This window comes from Denticeps clupeoides, chromosome 5, assembly GCF_900700375.1.
Source record: "Denticeps clupeoides chromosome 5, fDenClu1.1, whole genome shotgun sequence".
NCBI lineage: Eukaryota > Metazoa > Chordata > Actinopteri > Clupeiformes > Denticipitidae > Denticeps > Denticeps clupeoides.
The window spans coordinates 29,171,934-29,191,949 of record NC_041711.1 but is presented as its reverse complement, the minus strand read 5'-3'; the positions used below and the strand labels follow the sequence as shown (position 1 = coordinate 29,191,949).

The following is a 20,016-nucleotide window of genomic DNA, read 5'->3' as shown; positions in this document are numbered from 1 at the left end:
TTTATTCCATAGTGTATTCTTGTCTTGATTAACCGTAACCGTAAACATTTCAGACCACGTATTTTTTTCTTTTGTTTTTACTGCTTGATACAATTCTGTACAATGCATCCAGGATGCATTTTTCTGGTGTGTTCTTTCAATTGTCAAATGGTCAGCAACTCTTCTTTGGCACGCATATCTGCCATTAAAAGACATTCTGACAAACACACAAAGCTGTGCTGCATTCATCAGATCAGTGAACTCATCAAAACAGTAGAGCCCTTTTAATAGTGACTTTCGGCGGCGGGATACAGCGTGAGGACAGTCCAGCTCCAACATCTGAACAAGGTTTTGTACATACCTGTAGGCATGACAATTTACAAGTTACTGTAATTTAATTACAACTACAGTAACGTAACGAATTACAAATATATTTTATGCGTTATATAATTAACTCGTGAACTCCCAGTCCGGTTAAACATATAACCCATAGCAAATATCACCTGAAATCTTGGCTGCTTAACACGTTTTAAAACTAGCTGTGATGAAATTTATTCTGCGTCACAGCTTTATTGTAAGTACGTATATTTGCGTAGAAATGATCGTGCATCCGTTTTTTTTCTGCCGTACACTCGTGTGATAAATGTAAAAAATATTTCCTTCTACAAAAGAACAGTTTCCCTGACCGGGAATCGAACCCGGGCCGCGGCGGTGAGAGCGCCGAATCCTAACCACTAGACCACCAGGGAAGCGACGGGAGGCACCACGTTTAATATCTTTCTTAACTTTCTTAAAACCACAAAATCAATCGTAGAAAACGCGTTGTTTAACCAGCTTGGCAATTTTTTTTATTTTTTTTTGGTTTATGACACTTGTTTTGCCATTTAAATGTGATCGAAGTGCGAAGACGTGTGCAGCGTTCGTACTGGTTTGTAGGTCACTGGGTTCGCCAGCAGGTGGCGCTACTGCGCCCCCTGGCGTTAAAACCCGCACGAAAACAGTGGCAAACAGAAGAGCAAGACGGAGCCGTGAAACTTGGTGTTATTCGAATTTTCAGCACAGCTTTTGGTACCAAACAGTCGTGTTGGTACTGGAGGTGAAGTAAAACAAGGCGCCGTTTTTTGTGGACTATTTCAGCATGCCGCGTCAGATAAAGAGACGCTTCTTGGGACTGTCTAGCTGGTTAGCGTTGCCAACGAATGCGTCGTTCTACGCCGATAAAACCGATATGCTGCGTCGTTAGCCTCGCATATCTGAATTTATGACTAAAGCCCTGACGGTGAGCCAGTTTCTCCAGCTTACTGCGGACATTAGCTGTTGACAATGATGCCTTTAACGAGCCAGTTGGCTAAATGCGCCGACGCGAACGCCCGTGACCCTGTCGCTGTATATATATAAAGAAAAGCCGCAAGTCGCCGGAGGACTTCATCTCAGTGGCGAACCGGCGCCCCCATGTCCTCGTCGGACCGAGCTGCTGCTCCCTCGGGGGCACACGGCCTCCTCCGGGGCTCCCGGGCGAGGTCCTACGGCAGCCTGGTGTCTTCCCCCGTGTCACCGGCGCGGCAGAAGCGGATCGAGCACCAAATTGAAGCCGGAGACACGCTGCAGGGACTGTCGCTGAAGTACGGCGTGTCTGTGAGTAAAACCTTCTCATTTCTGTGACTCGCCGGGCTGCCAAACTGAAGGCCACTCTCTTCTTTTGCAGATGGAACAGATCAAAAGGGCCAACCGGCTTTACACAAACGACTCCATCTTCTTGAAGAAATCGCTGTCCATCCCTGTGCTTTCAGAATATGATCTGCTCGGTAACGGGGAAGCGGTTCCCCACGATCGGCGTGAAGGAAGCAAGGAATCTAATGCGGACTTGAGTCAGAGTAGCAGGGGACGTGTGCCAGAGAACGACCAAGTGGCTGAAGATTTGTCCCCACTGGATTACTTAAAAAGGATGGACGGTTTGATCAGCCAGTCGAAGCAAGCCGCAGCCGTGAGATGCCAGGATCTGAACGTGTGAGTGCGTAGAACCGGGGTCACCAATCCGGGTCCTCATTGAACACATTTGATTCAGTATCTCTGGTTGTTACCATGCTGTGGGCAACAATTCGTGGTGACCCCTGTTGTCATGGTTTTAGGGACCGCATTAACACTAAATTTTTTTTTCTTTTTCTAGATTTCCTGACCAGGAGACTGATTGTTCAAGCAGGCCACTCAATGGCCACCTGTCTTCTCGAGGCCGGCAGCCAAAGGCTGTTGTGGGGACGGTTCCCCTCACCGTCACCAAGCGCATCAAGAAACTGAGGGAGACGGAGGAGGAGATTTTTCAGCTTTAATACAAATCAAAGTGTCAAAATTTTCCTTTTAATTGTGATAACACCCTAACATGCCTTTCACAGATGGTACCGGCAAGTTTTCTGATACCTTGGTTTTTCCTTAATGACCACATCAATCATTCAGATCTCTACAAAGTGTGTAGAATAGCAATAAATTGTATGAAATAGAAATATATCCAGGGTCAGAGTGTATACAATGTTAGATGTACTACCTCGTTTTTTTTTTTTTTTTTATTATACTACTATTTATTTCGAGATTGGTCTCTTCTTACTTCCTGGGACTGCAGATTGCTTTGTATTTGTGTGTTTTAGATTGCGGTTGCCATGACATGAACTCTTTGCATCTCGTGGAATTGCTATTGGGTCTACAGGGTGTGAAATATGGCATTAAAATATCCCCTTACCGTTCTGAAATGTAATATGAACGTCATTGATACACTGCAATTGGGAGCAGCTATCAGAAAGGCCCTGTCTTAGTAATAAGCTAATCCTTCCCACAAGTGGGAAATTTGCAAAGTGCAGGATTTCTGTGAACTACTTTGTAGAGCCTTTTTTCGTGTTCAAGAAAATATAAATGAATCATGTGTTTTACTGCAAATAATAATTTAGATATTTTAAGGTTAAGTCTAACTTCCTTCAACTCCTCTATTAGGAGGCCCACTGCTTATCCAGAGCAACTTTGAGGTTGAAATATTATCAGTAATAGACTTGTTTATTGTAGGTTTAAGGAAACCGCTTAATACCGCAACGACACTGCAGTAAATGACCTGCTTTTGAAGCAAAAGCGAATGTTCTGTTTAGTCTTCCACTAAATCAGCTCCACGGGCTCATTCTTTATTTTATCAAAATGTGAGATGGACCAAGTTTAAAGGATCTCGGATCATAACAGAGGCAGAATAAACCCAAGGCCTAAAGAATGCAGTGTTACAACTACAGTGGAAATACAAATTTATTGTATCTACAGAACCTGACATCTGTCACAATTGTCACATTTTAATCGAGGCCAGCGTAGGGAAACATGCTGGATTCTCACACTGCCGTTCACTGGCCCTTACATCAGAGGCTGATCACTTGAGTTCGTGAAGGGTTTCCATATTTGCAGCTGCGTTTCTGGGAAGGTTTTCCAGCACGAACACGCCACTGTGTGCCCCGAAGTGCACTGCGATCGGCTAACACTAGATGGCAGTACCGCCCTGCACTTTTTTTTAAAATTCATTTCAGTCAACCATTTATGAGCGTTTGTAACAGATTCCCCCAGATCATTATGTTTATGAAAGCATGTTTTTTTTTTTCAAATAAAAAATAAAGATTTTATAAAATAAACAAGCAGATATACAAGATGAGCGTGTGACAGGTTTCCTGCTTTGGAAACATTACAAGAATTTGGTGAAAAACCTCCATCCAATGCAGAGGTGGTCCAGCTCACAGGCAGAACTGCAAGCACGTCTGTCCATTCGAGAACGGAATGTTGGGTGTGGGCATCGTTGTACACTGAGGGCACAGCAGGTGGATTGAATATAAGTGCAGCAGGCCGTGTCCACGCTCAAGATGGGAGTGGCACCTTCACCTCCTGTGCCATGTCTTTTGGTCCGACACAGCGCCTTGGATCTAATAGCACCCAGAGTCTTCCTCTGATGTGGCGTCCTCATAGCTTGCCCTCCTCGATTAGTTTATTAAGGCCGGCGCAGATCTTTGCGAGGTTTGACTGGAAAGGGCCCTCGGGGTTGTAGAGCTGCATCAGTAGGTCTGTACTGGCATAATAGTTAAAGACGTGGTTGATGCGCCCGTGGGACTTCTGCGTCAGGTGGGCGTTGACCAGCTTCAGAAGCATGTCCCTGCACTCGATCAGGATGTTGGACATCACTGATTTGTCGAAAGTGAATTCCACCTGCATTGATCGCAGAGAAAAGAAAGCTGTCATGCAGCAGGAAGCAAGTGCAAGTTACAAAAAGCCAAAAAAAAAAAAGATCTACAGATAAAAGGTTGTCCATACTGAGCTTTACCTCATGGAAGCTGATAGCTGTCATGGCTCCTTGATGCAACTTCTTTTTAAAGTTCTGTGCGAGGCTCAGCTCCTCGTCGCTGAAGCGGTTGTGGCGGAAGAGCACGCCAACCTTCACGGCTATCTTTATCATGTCCTTGATCACCTTCTGGGCCTCTGTGCGGTTCCCACTGTACTCCTTGGAGACCCGATAGAGCTCATCCAGGATCTCGCTGCTGGTGTCGTCGATGAACATCTGCACCACTGACTTGTTTGCCAGTTGACTAAGGAATTTTTTCTGGACTTTCATTGCCATGTCCTTGGAGCTGAAGGTCTCCATTTCTTCTGTCTGTGGTGCAAAGGCAGGAAAATACAGAAGAACTGAGTTAGTTATTAAGTTCTTTTGGACGAAGAATACAAAGAAATAATGACTTCAAGTTTCTGATCTGATCAAAGACTCATATTGAGAAATTCTGTGCCGATTCCCTCTCTTCTGTATTTGGCCTGAGGGAACGAGGGAGTCTTGTCGCCTGTACAAGCTCTGCTCATGAGGGAGTCAAGGTGCCCTGCAGGAGTTCATCAGTGTGCCCACATCACGTAAACACCGACATCTGTTGCTCTGCATATTACACCAGTGTGCAGGGCGATGGCTTGTGATCTGTTATGGCTACAGACCTCAGTGCGACATGAAATCGTACTGACAAGGTCTGTAGGCTTGTTACTGTTGAAGATTTGTTTCCAGGCATCTTCGGGAAGATCAGCTCTGTCTGAGGGTTCTACACGTTGTTTTCGAAATTATTGCACAACACTTTTTTAAAAAGAAACTTTAAAGATTCCACCCTTGTCCGTAAAGCCACATGGAGAAACAAAGAAGTGAGAGAAAATCGGGAGTGTTTGAGTGTAGCTGAGAGACCGAGTCACATGTGTGAATGGCGGGTGGGGAGGCAGCAGAGTTGTCTGCATGTAAAGACAAGCAGGAAGAGCGGCTGCTTGAACACATAGTTCACACGAGTCGGTGCATGTACCGCAAGATTTCATTGAAACGACTCCTTATCAATATCTATCCAAAGGCCAGCATTGCACGTTCGAATTTTACATTAGATTGTACAAAGAATAATGAGGATTGTGTGTAATAGTTGCTCACAAAATAACACCTGATAAGACAAGAAGATCTTGTCTTGTTTAGCAGTTTAAAAATGACTGCTGTGTTACATCAAAACTGTCAAAGGAACCAGAACCACGTGTCTGTAATATTTGCCATTGTTTTCTATGAGCCAACTTTTCCTCTTCTACCTTAACACATTGCCGGTCATTGCTGAAGAAAAGTAGCTCCACAGCCTCATTATACCCCCACAAAATGGCAGGTTTGTTCCACTGCGGTGCCATACAGTTGTCAAGGTCAGTTTTTACATCTTAAAATCCAGCGTTGCAGGCCCCTTCCTGCAAATGATCTTCCACTTTTCACTTCTCCTTTAACTTTAGCTTGGTTGTCCATCATTTCATCACTAACTGCACTGTCTTTACTTTTCTATGGTCAGTATTTCTGTTTTATTGAAACAGCTTTTCAAACGATGCTGGTCTCAGCAATTAGAATCCATTAGGAAATTAATCAGATTTGCCATGAAAACCAAGGAATGATCAAAGAAGTACTGAACAATGTTCCAAAGTCGTTGCTGCCCCAAAGAGTCTCGCATCTTTATCTGTTGTCATACATCTAAATCCCTGACGATTCCATGGCTCCACAAAATAAATGAAAAGAAGCAGGATGAGGGTCTGAAATGAAGCCTTGTGGAAAATCCCATTGATTCATGCAGCAAGTGTGAGATTTCCGGAGGGGCACTTGAATAAAATATACGCAGCTGGAATCAGAGCTCATTCATTAAATTAAATTCTCATGCAGAGATAATGGTAGTGGCACAGCACAAAGCCTATTTAAAAGTGTTTTGCTCTAGTTCCATGCTAGTTGTTCCGTCAGGATTTTAAAATGGCCTGAACCTATCAGTGGATTTCCCTGCTTCATTAGGCTGGATATGTGCTGGAAACGCCATTTTCAAACCAGCAGTTGCCACATCTGACATGTGCTCAGTGCTGGATGAATGTTCTGTGGTTAACAGAACTGTGCCACAGTCGTCGTGACATGCAGTCCTGGTTCTCAACATCCGAACATCTGAAATTAGCTTTGAAACATGGAGAACCATGACTAACTGGCCATTGTGGACCCTTATCTCTTAGAAGGTACTGATCACCTCCATACATCCTGAATCGAAGGATCTGTGAGGTTATTCCATGAAGCTGTCAGCTTAAAAAAATATTGTTAAAAAGCAGCTGGACGAAAGCGTGGGTGTGATGTGGTGAGCTGATTGTCCACCGGAGAGGTAAATGTTTAGCATTCCACAGATTACTGCAGCATGTAGCCTGGGGTGGTGGCGAGGATGTAAAGCCTTACACTTTCACAGGCTTTTACAGGATGAGAAGAGCCTCATTGTCCTGCATTGCTGGAGGTCACCGATAACCCCATCATTATAGGGCACCAGGCCACACCATAAGCCTGACTGTCACCAGTGCTGAGCTGTGCAATAGCCATTCACCGGCTTGGCACACAATGTGACAGTAATGGTCGGTGGGGCGGGGGACTGGAGCTGCAGCTATTTTTTTTTGTATTGTCCCTCGCTTAAAAAAAAAAAAACATTTTCTGTGTTGGTTGCTCTGTTGTGCTCTTTATGCGTAACTGCGCTGCGGAACATGTTTGGCTTCTGGAATGTTTGCACACAGATGCATGGACTCAGGCCATATGATTTGCAGCATGTATGATTTTCAGATGTATCTTCTTGAAAAGGAAGTGAAACTTGGATCTGCTAAGCAGTCAGCACAACGTTACAGTTTCTCCATGATCTGCTGCAGCGTCTGATTTTTTTCTCTTGCTCTCTGTCGCAGGTACAAAAAAAAATCAACATAGTTGACTCAACCAACTAAAACTAGGTCAAAACTGGATGAGAAAGTCCACTGAAATTTGGGTTGTGTAATTTCAGAGGCGCCATTTGACTGAGTGTGTCAGAATGGCAGCCCCTGGTACCTGTTCCAGCTTGACTGGAAGTAGTCCCTCCAAAATAACGCTAAAATGGAGAAGTTGAACCCATAAACCATCCGCTCATGCAACAAGATCTTTCTCTTTCACACAACAAAAAGCTGGCATGGGTGTCATTGTAATTACATTTAAACAAGAGACAGTGAACAGGCTGGAATCTTTCATAGAGATTCTGAGGGCACACGTCCAAAAGAAATCTCACCTGTTTATATATTTGCTCACCCTCCCTCCTCTTCTTCAGATATCAGCTGTGTGTTGATTTGATCAGGGGAACCGCATGAATAAAATCCTTGCGAGAAAATCCTCCACGCGTCTGCTGCGACACTCAGTGCTCACCCCTCTGTTTCAAGATAATTTGAGTTGTACTTCCTTGAGGAACTAATTGTTTAAGACACACCCCTCTCTCTCTCTCTCTCTCATTCACTTGTCCACACACACACACACACACACACACACACACACACACACTCATTCTTTCACTGTGTATCTGCTGACATAGTGACTCTGCCTGCCCTGACAAGTGAAACCTCCAAAAGTATTTTGCAATAATCCAGTGATGCGGGGCACTGGCAAGAGAAGAGCTTAAAAAATACACATATATATATAAAAAAAAAAACCCAATGCAACTGCAGTTAACCTCCCACCCCGTTTTTTGATTACGAAATATAAATCTCATGGTAACTAACTACCATTATTATCATTACCTTGAGGTCTGGAGGTCTTCACTAACTTGCAGAATGACAAGCAGATCCAGATCAGCAGCAGCCTTTTTTGCTGCTCTTTCTCCGTGTTTTTTGCTAGATAAACCCGAATTAGTATTTATATTTATTGGGTTGTTACTGACAACTGTAATGAATGTGATTAGAGTGAAAGAATATACAGGCAAACGTCGAATGGCTGCCTGACTGGACAAATGAAGGGAGCTTCCTCACGCGGAAGTGCCCTCATTATCCATCACACTGCTCAATGACGAATATATATACGGATACGGTAAACTTGTGAATGTCACTAATCAGGAATGGGGGGTTTGGCGAACCTCCCTCCACCACATGCATTCAGACTGGAGCAGCACTGAACATGCCAGGCTTCTTTACTTTCTGCTCTCTCTAGGTCATGCCTGAGACTGCGTTAAATGACACAGGAAGTGTCGTTTAAGCGGTTTCCTGAACGCTTCCCCTTTATCGTTGAACAGCATCTTACACGTTAAACTGTGCAAGCACTGTTTTCTGCACTTCGTGTCCCCCCCCAACTTAATGAGTCACTGGCAAATCATTGGTCTGCACTGTTCCCTGTTATCTTGAGGAGCACGACCACATGCATGGTTCTTCCAAAACAGGTTCTGGCTGACAGCAAACTCGAGCAGGGCACAATCAGCATCATAAAGAGGAAGTGCCCTATTCTGATGTATTTTCTAACAGCTGCAAAGCCTGGTGGTTTGTGCCAGCCACTTGAAAAAGAAACAGGTCTGCGCTGCACTGCTTTTGTACCGTGGATTAAACCCCAGTCTGCACAATAAAACAGGCAAAGTGTCAGGCTGATATGTCACCATGACTGGCTTTCGCCGAACTGAAAGAGGAGGCAGTAAACGTGACTATCTGCAATCGTTTAACTGAATGTTGTGCTTTATGGGGTCAATGTACATGTGATGGACCAGATATAGACCCAGGATGTGCATTTCAGTGAATACAGTGTTGGGGCCAGTTGGAGTGTGCATTCCAGTAACTCTTTTTATGGGAATCTACATTTCAAATTAGGATTTGAATGAATATAGCATGCAAACCCATTTGAAAGGTTTACTACAAAACAAAACATAGTAAGCTATCACTGGCACACGTTAGTGAGTAAACTAATTTCGACTGTAAAAAAAACTTGGAGCAAGGACGTGAAGGTCAGGTTTTGTTTTTCCAATTAAAATCATCCGAACGATAGATTAGATGTTTAATCTTGATAAATTTCCCTAAACCACAGCATACAGCAGTTAGACTAGCATCAGTGTAACCAGTAGCATCTCACCTTATCATTGCAGCTTGTCCAGTAAAATTGAATTAGTTCATTTAAAATTGCTATGATAAGATTACAAAACTCACCAAACATACTTAACAAAGCAGTGAAACAAACTGCGTTTCCTTCAGACTGACGTGCTAATTCATGGCTAGCTGTCCTTTAGGCATCATGTCTGTCACATGTTTTCTCAGCTGTAAACCTGGAGGCAACAGCAACTATGGACCTTCAGTGCATCTACAGAAGGTCTGAATCAGTCAGTCTGCAGGAAAAGCATGAAAAAAACTTCAAATGGGGATTTGACAACATACAGGCCAGTTCATGTAACCCTTTCCACCCGCCCTCATCATGCGCTCAGAGAAGAGTGCAGGCAGCGCTGCGCATTGGGAGGCTGGTGGGTAGCCTCCTGTACTGTTGTCTGAAGCTGAGCTTCTTGTTATTTAGCTCTGGACCAGTGTTCTCTTGGGCACCCGAAGGTGGGGCGCTCTCCTGAGCAGAGCTGGAGGTGTTCTCCGCCTTTCCTCGGTTGCTTTTGGTCTTTTTGATCTTCTCTTTGTCTTGGGGTTCGGTGGCGGCCGTGGCAGCCTCTGTCGTGCCCTCGAGAGTCGGTGCTGCATCAGGGGGAAGGTCGGTCGGAGCTGGCTTTCCATCAGCCTGCTCTTCATTGGGAATGTTAAGGTTGGAGGTAGAATGCTTGGTGTTGGTGCAGGTTGAGCTGTGAAAATGAAAGAAGGGCCCTTACGTAACGTGACTTATGCAAAGATTCATGCACGTTGTTATGCAATTGTGACCTCGACCCGATCCACCCACCCATTTGAGCTGCGGTCCTCTGAGTCCTTCTGCTCGCTGCTGTACCTCAGCTCTGCAGGGGTCTTAAAGGAGAGGTCCTTCTTCCCCTTCAGCCAATACGTCTTCATGTAACCTTTCCCCTGAGGCAAGGCGAGAGTGAAACGAAACACAGTATTCACTGAATGCATACATCCACCCACGGTGCAACTACTTCACAAGCGAGACCAGGACAAGCTGACCCAAGGATTCGAAGATCAAGTAAATTCTGACGAAGCTGGTTCGTTTGTAGTTCGGGAAACTTGCCTTCACAAAAATTTTGCCTCTCTCCTCGATGATGTAAGGTTCATGCTCCAGGTGGTCTTTTGTGGTCTGGCTGATGTGGATCTGCATGCCCTGTAAAGACAAAGACAATGTGACCCAAGAGACACCCCAATTAACATGTCTTTTTTTTATCTGCATGTTCTTCAAATCAAGCTTTTTCAGCAGATTCATGTTCCTTAGTCTAGACAAGACTACGATGACCTTGTGAAATTAAGTTCATTAAGTTTTTTTTCGTATTATTTCTACAGACATGCCTTAATGTGCAATATACACTGGAATTTCTACATTGGTTATATTAATTATAATGTCTGTATATGCGAATATACATGCATGATTATCCTGCTAGTTGAATTTCTCATTAACTAGACAACATTAAGCATTAAGGTCTGAAAGGGATGGTGAAGTTCCAGTTGGACGGATCTGAAGCTGCACCATGTGTTCTTCATACTGAAGTCACCACTGCTCACCACCCCGTTGCTTTCCATGCGAGAAGCCGTGTTCACAGTGTCGCCGAACAGGCAGTAGCGAGGCATCTTCAGCCCTACTACACCTGCTACTACCATCCCAGAATGGATACCTGAGGGGATCACAGAGGTGTGCCATCAGCATTCCTGAGTTCAGGGAGTGTTCAGAGAGACAGAGAGGGAGGAACCGGGACAGCGAGGCTCTTATGTAGAAAATTGCTATTTACCAACTCGAATCTGGATGTTATCGCCGGTGGAGGGGTCTTTCAGATGGTCAATGGAACTGAGCATATCCAGTGCCATGTCACAGATATGGTGGGCATGGAAGGTGGTTTTGTTTGGTACCCCAGCGACCACCATGTAAGCATCTCTGATGGTCTCCACCTGGGTGTAAAGGATCCTTTTAGAAGAAGAGAACTTATGCCAATCCATCGTTATAGTAAAAACATTTCATTTCCAGTCACCTTGTAAACATTATGTTTCTCACTAAGCGTGTCAAAGACGATGTAGATTTCATTCAGCATGTCCACCACTTGCATTGGAGTGATGTGGATGCAAATCTCGTTGAACTTCACAACATCACTGAACAGGATAGTGACGTCAGGGAAAACCTAAAATCACCGAAGACATTGGAAATCAGAGTTTGAGAAGGGTATTCACAGACATGCTAATGCCTGTCCCGCCGTGTCATATCACGTGGCCTGTGAGAGCTTAAAAAGCATATGATTTTCATAAAACCATGCAGTCTATGCTGCTTTAACATGATAAATTAAAAGGAATTATGTTCAAATATCAAATGTATAGCATGTATCTATGCAAATGCTTACACAATATTTCAATATATAAAAGAAATAGAAATGTAATATAGAGACAGTTAATTAACAATATGCTGAGGAGTAGTTATATTGCTACCATCTTACCTTTGGTAGCAAACTGAAGGCACCCATAAAGCTGACGTGGCCCTCAGTGAAAATGAGTCTGACTCTCCTGACTTAGATGATGTTTTTCAGAAAGTAACTCGGGTGTCTAACAAAAGTTCTACGCTTTGGACGGAAGAAGGTTTGAAGCTTGACCTGAGCAATGTGCTCCTACCTGGCACGTTTCCAGGGCAGTGATCCCCTTCCGCAGCCTGTCCGCCACCGCTTTAGGGATCATAGCGTACAACAGCGAGTCACCTCTCTTTTTCTCCTCGTCCAGTTTTTTAATGATCTCCTGGAGTTGAGCATACTTTTGCTGCTCCTGTGGTGCAAAGACAGACAGACAAAGCCCTCAGCCCATATCGCAGATCAATATACACCCAAACACAGAACCAGTTCTACAGGAGGTGTAATTATGTTCTAATCCATATGAACTATGGTGAAAATGCCCAGTGCCTGTTCGCAGTATTGATGGAGGCTTGTGTGTTCCTGCACTTTTCTACTTATACCTGATCCAGGGCCAGCTGAAGCTCAGCTGACTGCTGTGTTCCAGCTAAAATCAGCTCTCTGCTGGAGTCGTGCAGGTTCAGGTCGTTGACATACACTCCCATCTTAATCATGTCCTCCACGGTCTCAATACTTTAAGAAGAGAGGGCATTACAGGCTTAAAGATGTAAGGCTACAATACACATTTACACAATACACATATTTTGGATGAATTTGAAATATTGGCATGTTTATTACAAATTTTGTGTAAAAAAAAAAAAAACATGACTGAATGTGACCCCTACCTCTGCAGAGCCGAGAATTAAGATAGACTTACATGGGCGTTCCGAGAAAGATGAGGGAGTCCCACTGAGGAACATACTTCATCTGCCCCTTTAGATGAAGAGGCTTTTTTGGTGGCTCCCTCATATCTTCAAATATAGTTTCGCTGCATTTCCCTAAGGGGTAATTTTCAAAATGCGTCAATCAATATTTTCTGAAGCTAATTTATTGTTACTAGATGATATCCTAGCAAACTCTGATATGCAGCCTTATATCAGCCTTGGGTCTTGCAGCACAGCATAATTTCCCATGGTGCATCATTATTGTTTGGTCTGTATCAACAGGGCCTTGGCCATAGTTGTCAAGAAAAACTTAGCACACAAATGCAACTGTGTCTGGACAACTGTGAGAACAGATGCATATGGACACAGGATCTCTCACCCGTTACTGTCTGGAAGGCCAGCAGCTCAATGTCCTCTCCGCCGGAGTTGGTTGAGCTGTTGTACTGAGTCAGAGTGCTGCTGTACTCCTGGTCTGTACCTTTCATTTCCTCCAGCGCTTTAACATCTGAGAAGGCAAAGGTACAACCCGTCCAATCATGAGACAGGGTCCTCCTCCCAAGCCTGACATTATTAGCTTTAGCCTTAGACATCTTAAAAGGACAAGTGCACCCTCTAATGCCCAGGCCTGAGTGGTGCAGGCCTTTGGTGTGCTGGAATGGCTCTAATAATGTCCCCTGAGACACTTTCAGTGCAAAGTGAAAAGGTACAATTAAATACAAGCTTGTATAAAACTGCACCTTTCTCATCTTTTTTAGGCTTCTCACTCTCTTCTTTCTCTTCAGGCTCCTCTTTGCTCAGTTTTGGCATGTTGACCTTCTGTTTGCTCTCCACCACAGCTTTGGACAGCAGTTCAAACACGTTGTTGAGGTGGGTGTATATCTGCAGACAGAACCATGAAGCATGTATGGATGTGCAGCGGCGGTGTGGTAGTGTAAATATTAAACTATTCCCCATGGTGAATAATGTATGAGATGAAAAAGGCGCTTTGCAGAAATCACAGCCACCCGCATCACCTACGTTATCCCAGGTGAATTCCAGCATAGGCCGAACCAGGGTGAATTCTTCATTCACTTTTTTCCCTTGCAGGTCGGAAAAGACCTCTTTCAGCCCATCCCCAATGCGGTACATGGTCATGTCCCTGCGGAAGATAACGCTGAAGGGGAACATGTCAAAGAAGATGCCCCTCTTCATGGGCAGCTTCTCGTAGCCAGGGGCAGTCTTCTGCTGAGGCATTCGGTGCTTGAAGGCAGCATTGTCAAAGTTCATCTTGTAGACCTATGGCACAGTAATAATGAGCGATACAAGCAATTGGCACCGAGCATCTCCTGTATGACACCAGCTGCTCCAAGCATAGGAAACCGTTTTCCATACCACATATGTCATTTTTTCAGTCTCCTCTTTGGACAGGATTTCCACCTCTATATCTGTGTTGTAGAACTGCCTGCCGACTTGGGAAAGCTGCCCTATTACAGGAGGGCGCACAAGCAACAATCACAGAGCAGAAAGACATGCAACAAAATCATCCAGGCTGTAGGAAGTGGTGGGGACCTTCATTTTAAGAACGACTCATTCTATTTGAACACACTATCAAATTAGTTGACGGGACACTACGCCACTTTAGGTTGTCAGAGAGTTGTATGGACACTAATGTTTAAAAGTGTAGAAGCATTTAGAAATGTTCTTGCTTTCCATTACATTTACATTTACATTTACATTTACATTTACGGCATTTATCAGACGCCCTTATCCAGAGCAACTTACAATCAGTAGTTACAGGGACAGTCCCCCTGGAGCAATTTAGGGTTAAGTGTCTTGATCAGGGACACAATGGTAGTAAGTGGGATTTGAACCTGGGTCTTCTGGTTCAGAGGCGAGTGTGTTACCCACTAGGCTACTACCACCCATTAAAAATGGAATAGAAAAAATGTGAAAACTGAGAGAATAAAGAAGTCATTATCTAATTTTTGACAGAATGAGAGAATGATGCTGGCCTACAAAGCCAGACATGGAGTAGCCCCATCCTACCTCACAACCCTTATTACACCTTGCACTGCACCTCGTATACTCCGAGCCTCCAGTACTGCTCGCCTGGTCCCCCCATCTCTGAAGGTAAAAGGAAGACATTCATCTAGACTCTTCTCAGTCTTGGTCCCTCGGTGGTGGAATGAACTTCCCCTCAAGGTCAGAACAGCTCAGTCACTGAGTACTTTCAAATGACAGCTCAAGACCTTCCTCTTTAGAGAATATTTAGATTAACTTGTAACCTTCTTATTGTTGAACTTGTGTACAGAATCTACAACAGAGTGAAAGCACATTGTAAGTCGCTCTGGATAAGGACATCTGCCAAATGCCTTAAATGTAAATGTAATTAATAGTCATTGATAAAGTTAAATATAATGATGTGGTCGAGCCCACATTTACCCAACTAGTCTGAAAAATGCCAGTTGCTTATTTACAGCAGCTCAAGACAAATTGTTGCTCCTCTATAATTGATCATATTTGCAGCTTAATGTACAAATATTTTGGACAAAAATTAGGACATTTCTAAAAGCTAGTACTGTCCTATCAGTGGGACACGTACACTCACTGTGGAAGACCTTCCAGTCAGAATAAAAATGCTTCTCCATGTCACATCCTCTACTGCACCTTTAACAAACTGAGTGAAGCCCTTCCTGGTACTGCGGTAATGAAGAGTTAGGCTGGTCTCACATTCCTCCTCCACGCAGAAGCTGGGCGGCTGGACTTTGGGGAAGGAGAAGCGGAAGTACTCGTGCAGGTTGTCCAACTCATTGATGAAGTCTCGCACGTTGCGGCCAAGCACCTGATACATGCAGGCACGTTAGTGTACAGTGATATGACTGCGTCTAGTGCTATATGTAGACGTAGATTTTTAATAAGCAAAGTATCTGGACACCTTCAAAATTCGTTCATAGCCATAATTCCCGATTCTCTTGACCATGTAAACCCCAAAAGCGTACATCAACTCATCATGAGTTTTGCCCAAGACCTCTCCAGCTGCTTTAGCCAGACGAAGGATCAGATTGTCGCTGGAAAACAAAAGGCACTATTTTACCTTTTCATTATTCAAATTAATCTACCGTTGATTGAAGTATTAATCAATATTATTGAGACATTTCCCATGGGAAAATGTGCTTACTTATACATCTGATGACGAACAAACTTCAGGTGTGGTATCTCTGCACGGGCTTCAATCAGCCTCCAAACATCCTCCCCATAGGACTCGTTAATGTAGTCATTTACCGCTTCCAGATAAAGGCCATACATCTTTAGAGGGGTTGGAGCCTATTAAAAAAAAAAACATATAAATTCCCATAGCTAACCAGAAATAAAAAAACTTTTTTATTACATGCATCCTTAATTGAATAAATGCCACACATGAGGGAGAAAATGCAGGTGCTGCTTACCTGAAGTCACTCAGTCCAGTGTAACACAGACCGCCGACTGACTGGGTCTCTGTCACAGTGGTGTCCCTCACTCTCCCTGGACACCTGTTCATGGCACCTTGGCCTCTTGAAACACTCCTCTGTCAGGACAAGGGATGTCAGAGGCAAAAATAGGCAGAGCATGTTTCTGGCAGGCGTGTAAAAACATCAAGATATCATGACAAAAACTAAACCATACTACTAACTTACAGATACGTTAAATAAATATATTTAAACAATTCTAAATAAACTTGGGCTGTTAATTATCTGCATGATTTCAAGAAAACTGTACTTAATGGTGTTGTTTTGTTGGATAGTTGAAGTATTGATGGCTGTAAAACGTATATGTATCTAATAATAATAAAATAATTTACTATTAGTTTTGGATGCACCTACTCATTTATGGATCTTGCCATTTTTACATTATAGAACAAAACTGAATACACAGGACTATGAAAGGACTAGACACAGTTTAACTGTCAAATAAGGAACATACAGATAGCAGATGCATCACACACAGTCTGTTTTTATTTGTTTATTTTGGCTGCTATTTCATCCTTAACAGATGTCTAACCAGACTGCGCTTAATGGAACTATTCCACATACAGGCGGCTGTCCTTTGAAACCATTCGTGAATCACCATGTCAAAATGATAGCTGCTGTAATGATATTAGGAAACATAATTTTCATGTTCATTCCACTAGTGCCTCAGAGTAACAACGTGTATATATATTTTTTTACGAGTGAGACACTTTATTTCCCACATGCCCAGTGTTTAATCTTTCAATGCTCAAGAGTAGTGCAGTACCCACTACTGCGGCAAGGGGGCAGTATTGAAACACTGTGTTTGGTTCAGGAGCAGCATTCAGAAACCTGTTAAATAGGCTTTAAAACAACAAAAACACCGAAACACATTTTTTTTTCTAATTTGAAAATATGTCACATTAGTCATTAAACACTAGGCAAACACATCTGTGATCTGATACAACTGCCCGTGTGTACCCTATGTGGCATTGTGTTTCAGAGAAATTATTCTATTTGACAGAACAATTTGAAAATCCAACCACCTGAAACAGACGCAAACACACATTAATCCACATATACAAATGTACACACAAGCAGATCCCTGACAAAACAACACACACACACAGAGAGAGAGAGAGACAAGGTAGTACTATTCAGTAGATATTAAATAAAGTCGATAAGACACGAGCTGTCTTTCCTGGGCCACATTTACATTTTATATCATGCCCTTAATAAACCATTTTTATTAGATTATTTTTATTTTTACAATCATATCTTTAGTCTGTAAGCTCTAGCATCATGTTAAGTCATTGTTTTTACAACTACTAACAATGAAATATTTATTTTTTATACATGTGTTTTGGCAAGTGTCTGTATGTCTGGAAAGGCACATGGAGATAACTCTTATTTTGTTTGTGTTATTTTATTTCATAAGTCTACCTAACTCAATAAATCTTCAATCTTCAATTCAAGTGCTTCTCTAGCTCCAGTTAAGAGACTATACTGGCATACATCATTTTCAAAGCTTTTCATGGCAACACCCACAAAACCTTCATAAACTGACTGTGTCCCACACTCTGCTCACATGTTGTCAGATTGTGCCTGTAACTGTCTAATCCCTGTCCGTATGGGAACCCCACTTTGCAAAAGTCTCTATCCAAAAAAAAAAACACTGCTAGACAATTATAGTGTCCAACCCAACTATTTGTCAGGAATGGCCAGCGACTGCCAACTTTCTCCACACATCACTCTCCTCTATGGTTGCCACTGCTGCCTAGGAATAACCTCTTTCCTGATAGACTGAACCGTCTCCAATTTAACTACCAGTATGTGAATCCAGCAGTACAGAAATTGGTTTTTGCAAAATTAAACAGCTTAAGGTAAAATTATGAATTAATATGGCAGTCCAACTCAATTTTAGCATCTCCTAAAACAAATTGCACTTTAACCCCAGTCATCGCCATCAAATAATAATTGGATAATAAGATAGATGCTTTTCTAATGCCACTTGGCTTCAACAGTGTTTGATTAAGTGAGGCCCTAAGGCTGGGATTAATTAAGCATGATGTCTGAATGGCCCTTTTTTTTAGCTATAAAACTTTTCTGAACTGCGCCGTTAATGTTATCTTTCTTGCTCAGACTGTACCTAAAACATGTGTTTTATGTGAGTCACAGAAAAATTAAAATATTCATATTGCAAGTCTGATATATTTCCAGCTAGCCTTCACTTCTGGGACAGATGGGATCGGATACCCGTGTTGTTTAATAGGAACGTGACCGCACAATGGGAGTATGGATGATTCACACTGTGCACATATGAAAATCCCCTGAACAGTCTGGCCTCTAACTATTGTGCCCTGGAGTTGAATGCATAATACCGGTCTTCATCCCTCTCCCATCCCTCTCGCCTCAGCGTCCCCACAGTTCAGTGCCGTGCCACAATTTTTGTATTTTAGATTCCCATGATACTGCTCTCTTATTGGTTTTACAGTGCACACAGCGGCGGAACACGGCCTGAATGTTAACAGCGATGTGGCGCCTCGCCTTCAGCCGCCTTACAATCATCTCACTCTTCGCTCCACCCGCCGCCCCCATGCTATGTCCTTAAAGTAATGAAGCAGTAGGTTACACAGCTGAAGGTCCCACTGCGTTTTAATTCAGCTCTCCTTCCTTACACTCTCATTGCATTAGCTTAATTGGTCTACCTCTGTGCTAGGAATGCACGGGCTCACATCCTGTCGCACCCTGATTTGCACAAGAGTGCTGAAGACGGCTGAGCTAATAGTCCAGAAAATCACACAGCCCTTTCTCCCTTCTCAGTATCTCCCTAAGAACAGGTCTTACAATCTCCACAAACTCCAGGAACAGCAGAAATCGAGGAATGCCACCACAATGGCGACAATAAAATGAGTAATAACAGACAGAACTGCACAGAAAAAAAAAAGAAAAGAAAAAGGAACCAGGAGCCAATGCATAAATATTCCATTAACTTCATATTATCCTTTAGCAGCACACCCATGCATTCAGCCTGCTGATTTGAAAATGAAATTACACCACAAAAGGAAAAAAAAGGCCCTTTCCGTTTCCAATTCCCCCCGTTTCCCTTATTCTGCCCTTCACCTTATCAAGAATGACACTAATCCATTTTGAGCTGTGTTAGTGGTAGCCCTAATGTGGTTATGTATACTGATTCCCCTCGGCACATTCAAATTCTGCCTGTGACGTACTGTCTTTATGATTTCTGTTTCGGGGGGCTCTATAGGTGTGATGTTATTGCTGTGTTACTCCGGACACAGCCGCCTGCCTGGTACAGGACAATTTCACGCAGATTTTAGCGAATCAGCCCACAGGAATTTGATGTACCTGCACCACTGACATGGCTAACCGCGCATTTAGAACCTTTCCGTTTTACAACACCAGGCGCGAAACCTCCTGCGACCTTACACCGTGCGTGGGGGGGCTAAGATGCAGCGATTGAGGTCACTGACTTAGGCTCAAACCAAACATGGGCTGTCAGCTTGCAATGCTGAAAGAAGTATTTGGCTGATGTATGCCGTCTGTGTTCCTCACCAATAAAATAGACAATAAATCACACGGCGGACCCTGATTATGCACTAGCACAAGTTGCACATTAATTGTTATTATTATAACATTCTAATGAGAGTCTGGGAAAGTAATTATCCTGGCCTGGCTATTTTCTCAGCAAATGACAATAGAGATATAGTACAGTAGTATGAGGCAGAATTACCAAAGTTGCTGCCTGTTCTAACATATAACTTATTCCAACAAGAGTGATGCCAATTTAAACATTTAGGCAACCTAAAACCTTCTTTCTAAAGCAAGAAATTAAGAAAT

The 20,016-nt window shown here is 43.2% G+C and overlaps 3 protein-coding genes and 1 non-coding gene across 4 annotated transcripts; 1 reads left to right on the top strand and 3 right to left on the bottom strand.

The window, feature by feature from the left end:
- The first annotated feature begins 280 nt into the window (after nt 1-280).
- On the top strand, nt 281-3,560 carry lysmd1 (LysM, putative peptidoglycan-binding, domain containing 1). The gene is made up of 4 exons (XM_028981680.1): nt 281-327; nt 1,380-1,614; nt 1,685-1,986; nt 2,147-3,560. The coding sequence occupies exons 2-4, from the start codon at nt 1,432-1,434 to the stop codon at nt 2,304-2,306; spliced, it is 645 nt and encodes a 214-aa protein (XP_028837513.1). The 5' UTR covers nt 281-327; nt 1,380-1,431; the 3' UTR covers nt 2,307-3,560.
- trnae-cuc (transfer RNA glutamic acid (anticodon CUC)) lies at nt 657-728 on the bottom strand. Its single transcript has one exon. It is a non-coding gene; the product is annotated as a tRNA-Glu (tRNA).
- tnfaip8l2b (tumor necrosis factor, alpha-induced protein 8-like 2b) lies at nt 2,489-7,823 on the bottom strand. Its single transcript, XM_028981681.1, has 3 exons — nt 7,575-7,823; nt 4,310-4,636; nt 2,489-4,194 (listed from the first exon to the last, which is right to left on the bottom strand). The coding sequence occupies exons 2-3, from the start codon at nt 4,625-4,627 to the stop codon at nt 3,952-3,954; spliced, it is 561 nt and encodes a 186-aa protein (XP_028837514.1). The 5' UTR covers nt 4,628-4,636; nt 7,575-7,823; the 3' UTR covers nt 2,489-3,951.
- A 1,904-nt stretch (nt 7,824-9,727) lies between these two features.
- On the bottom strand, nt 9,728-15,979 carry LOC114789952 (soluble guanylate cyclase 88E-like). Its single transcript, XM_028979442.1, has 16 exons — nt 15,852-15,979; nt 15,609-15,741; nt 15,341-15,515; nt 14,066-14,157; nt 13,712-13,969; nt 13,432-13,573; nt 13,074-13,199; nt 12,688-12,808; nt 12,374-12,503; nt 12,040-12,186; nt 11,412-11,558; nt 11,175-11,331; nt 10,951-11,060; nt 10,466-10,555; nt 10,184-10,302; nt 9,728-10,088 (listed from the first exon to the last, which is right to left on the bottom strand). Exons 1-16 carry the CDS (start codon nt 15,977-15,979, stop codon nt 9,728-9,730), a joined length of 2,436 nt encoding a protein of 811 aa, XP_028835275.1.
- Between the last annotated feature and the right edge of the window lie 4,037 nt (nt 15,980-20,016).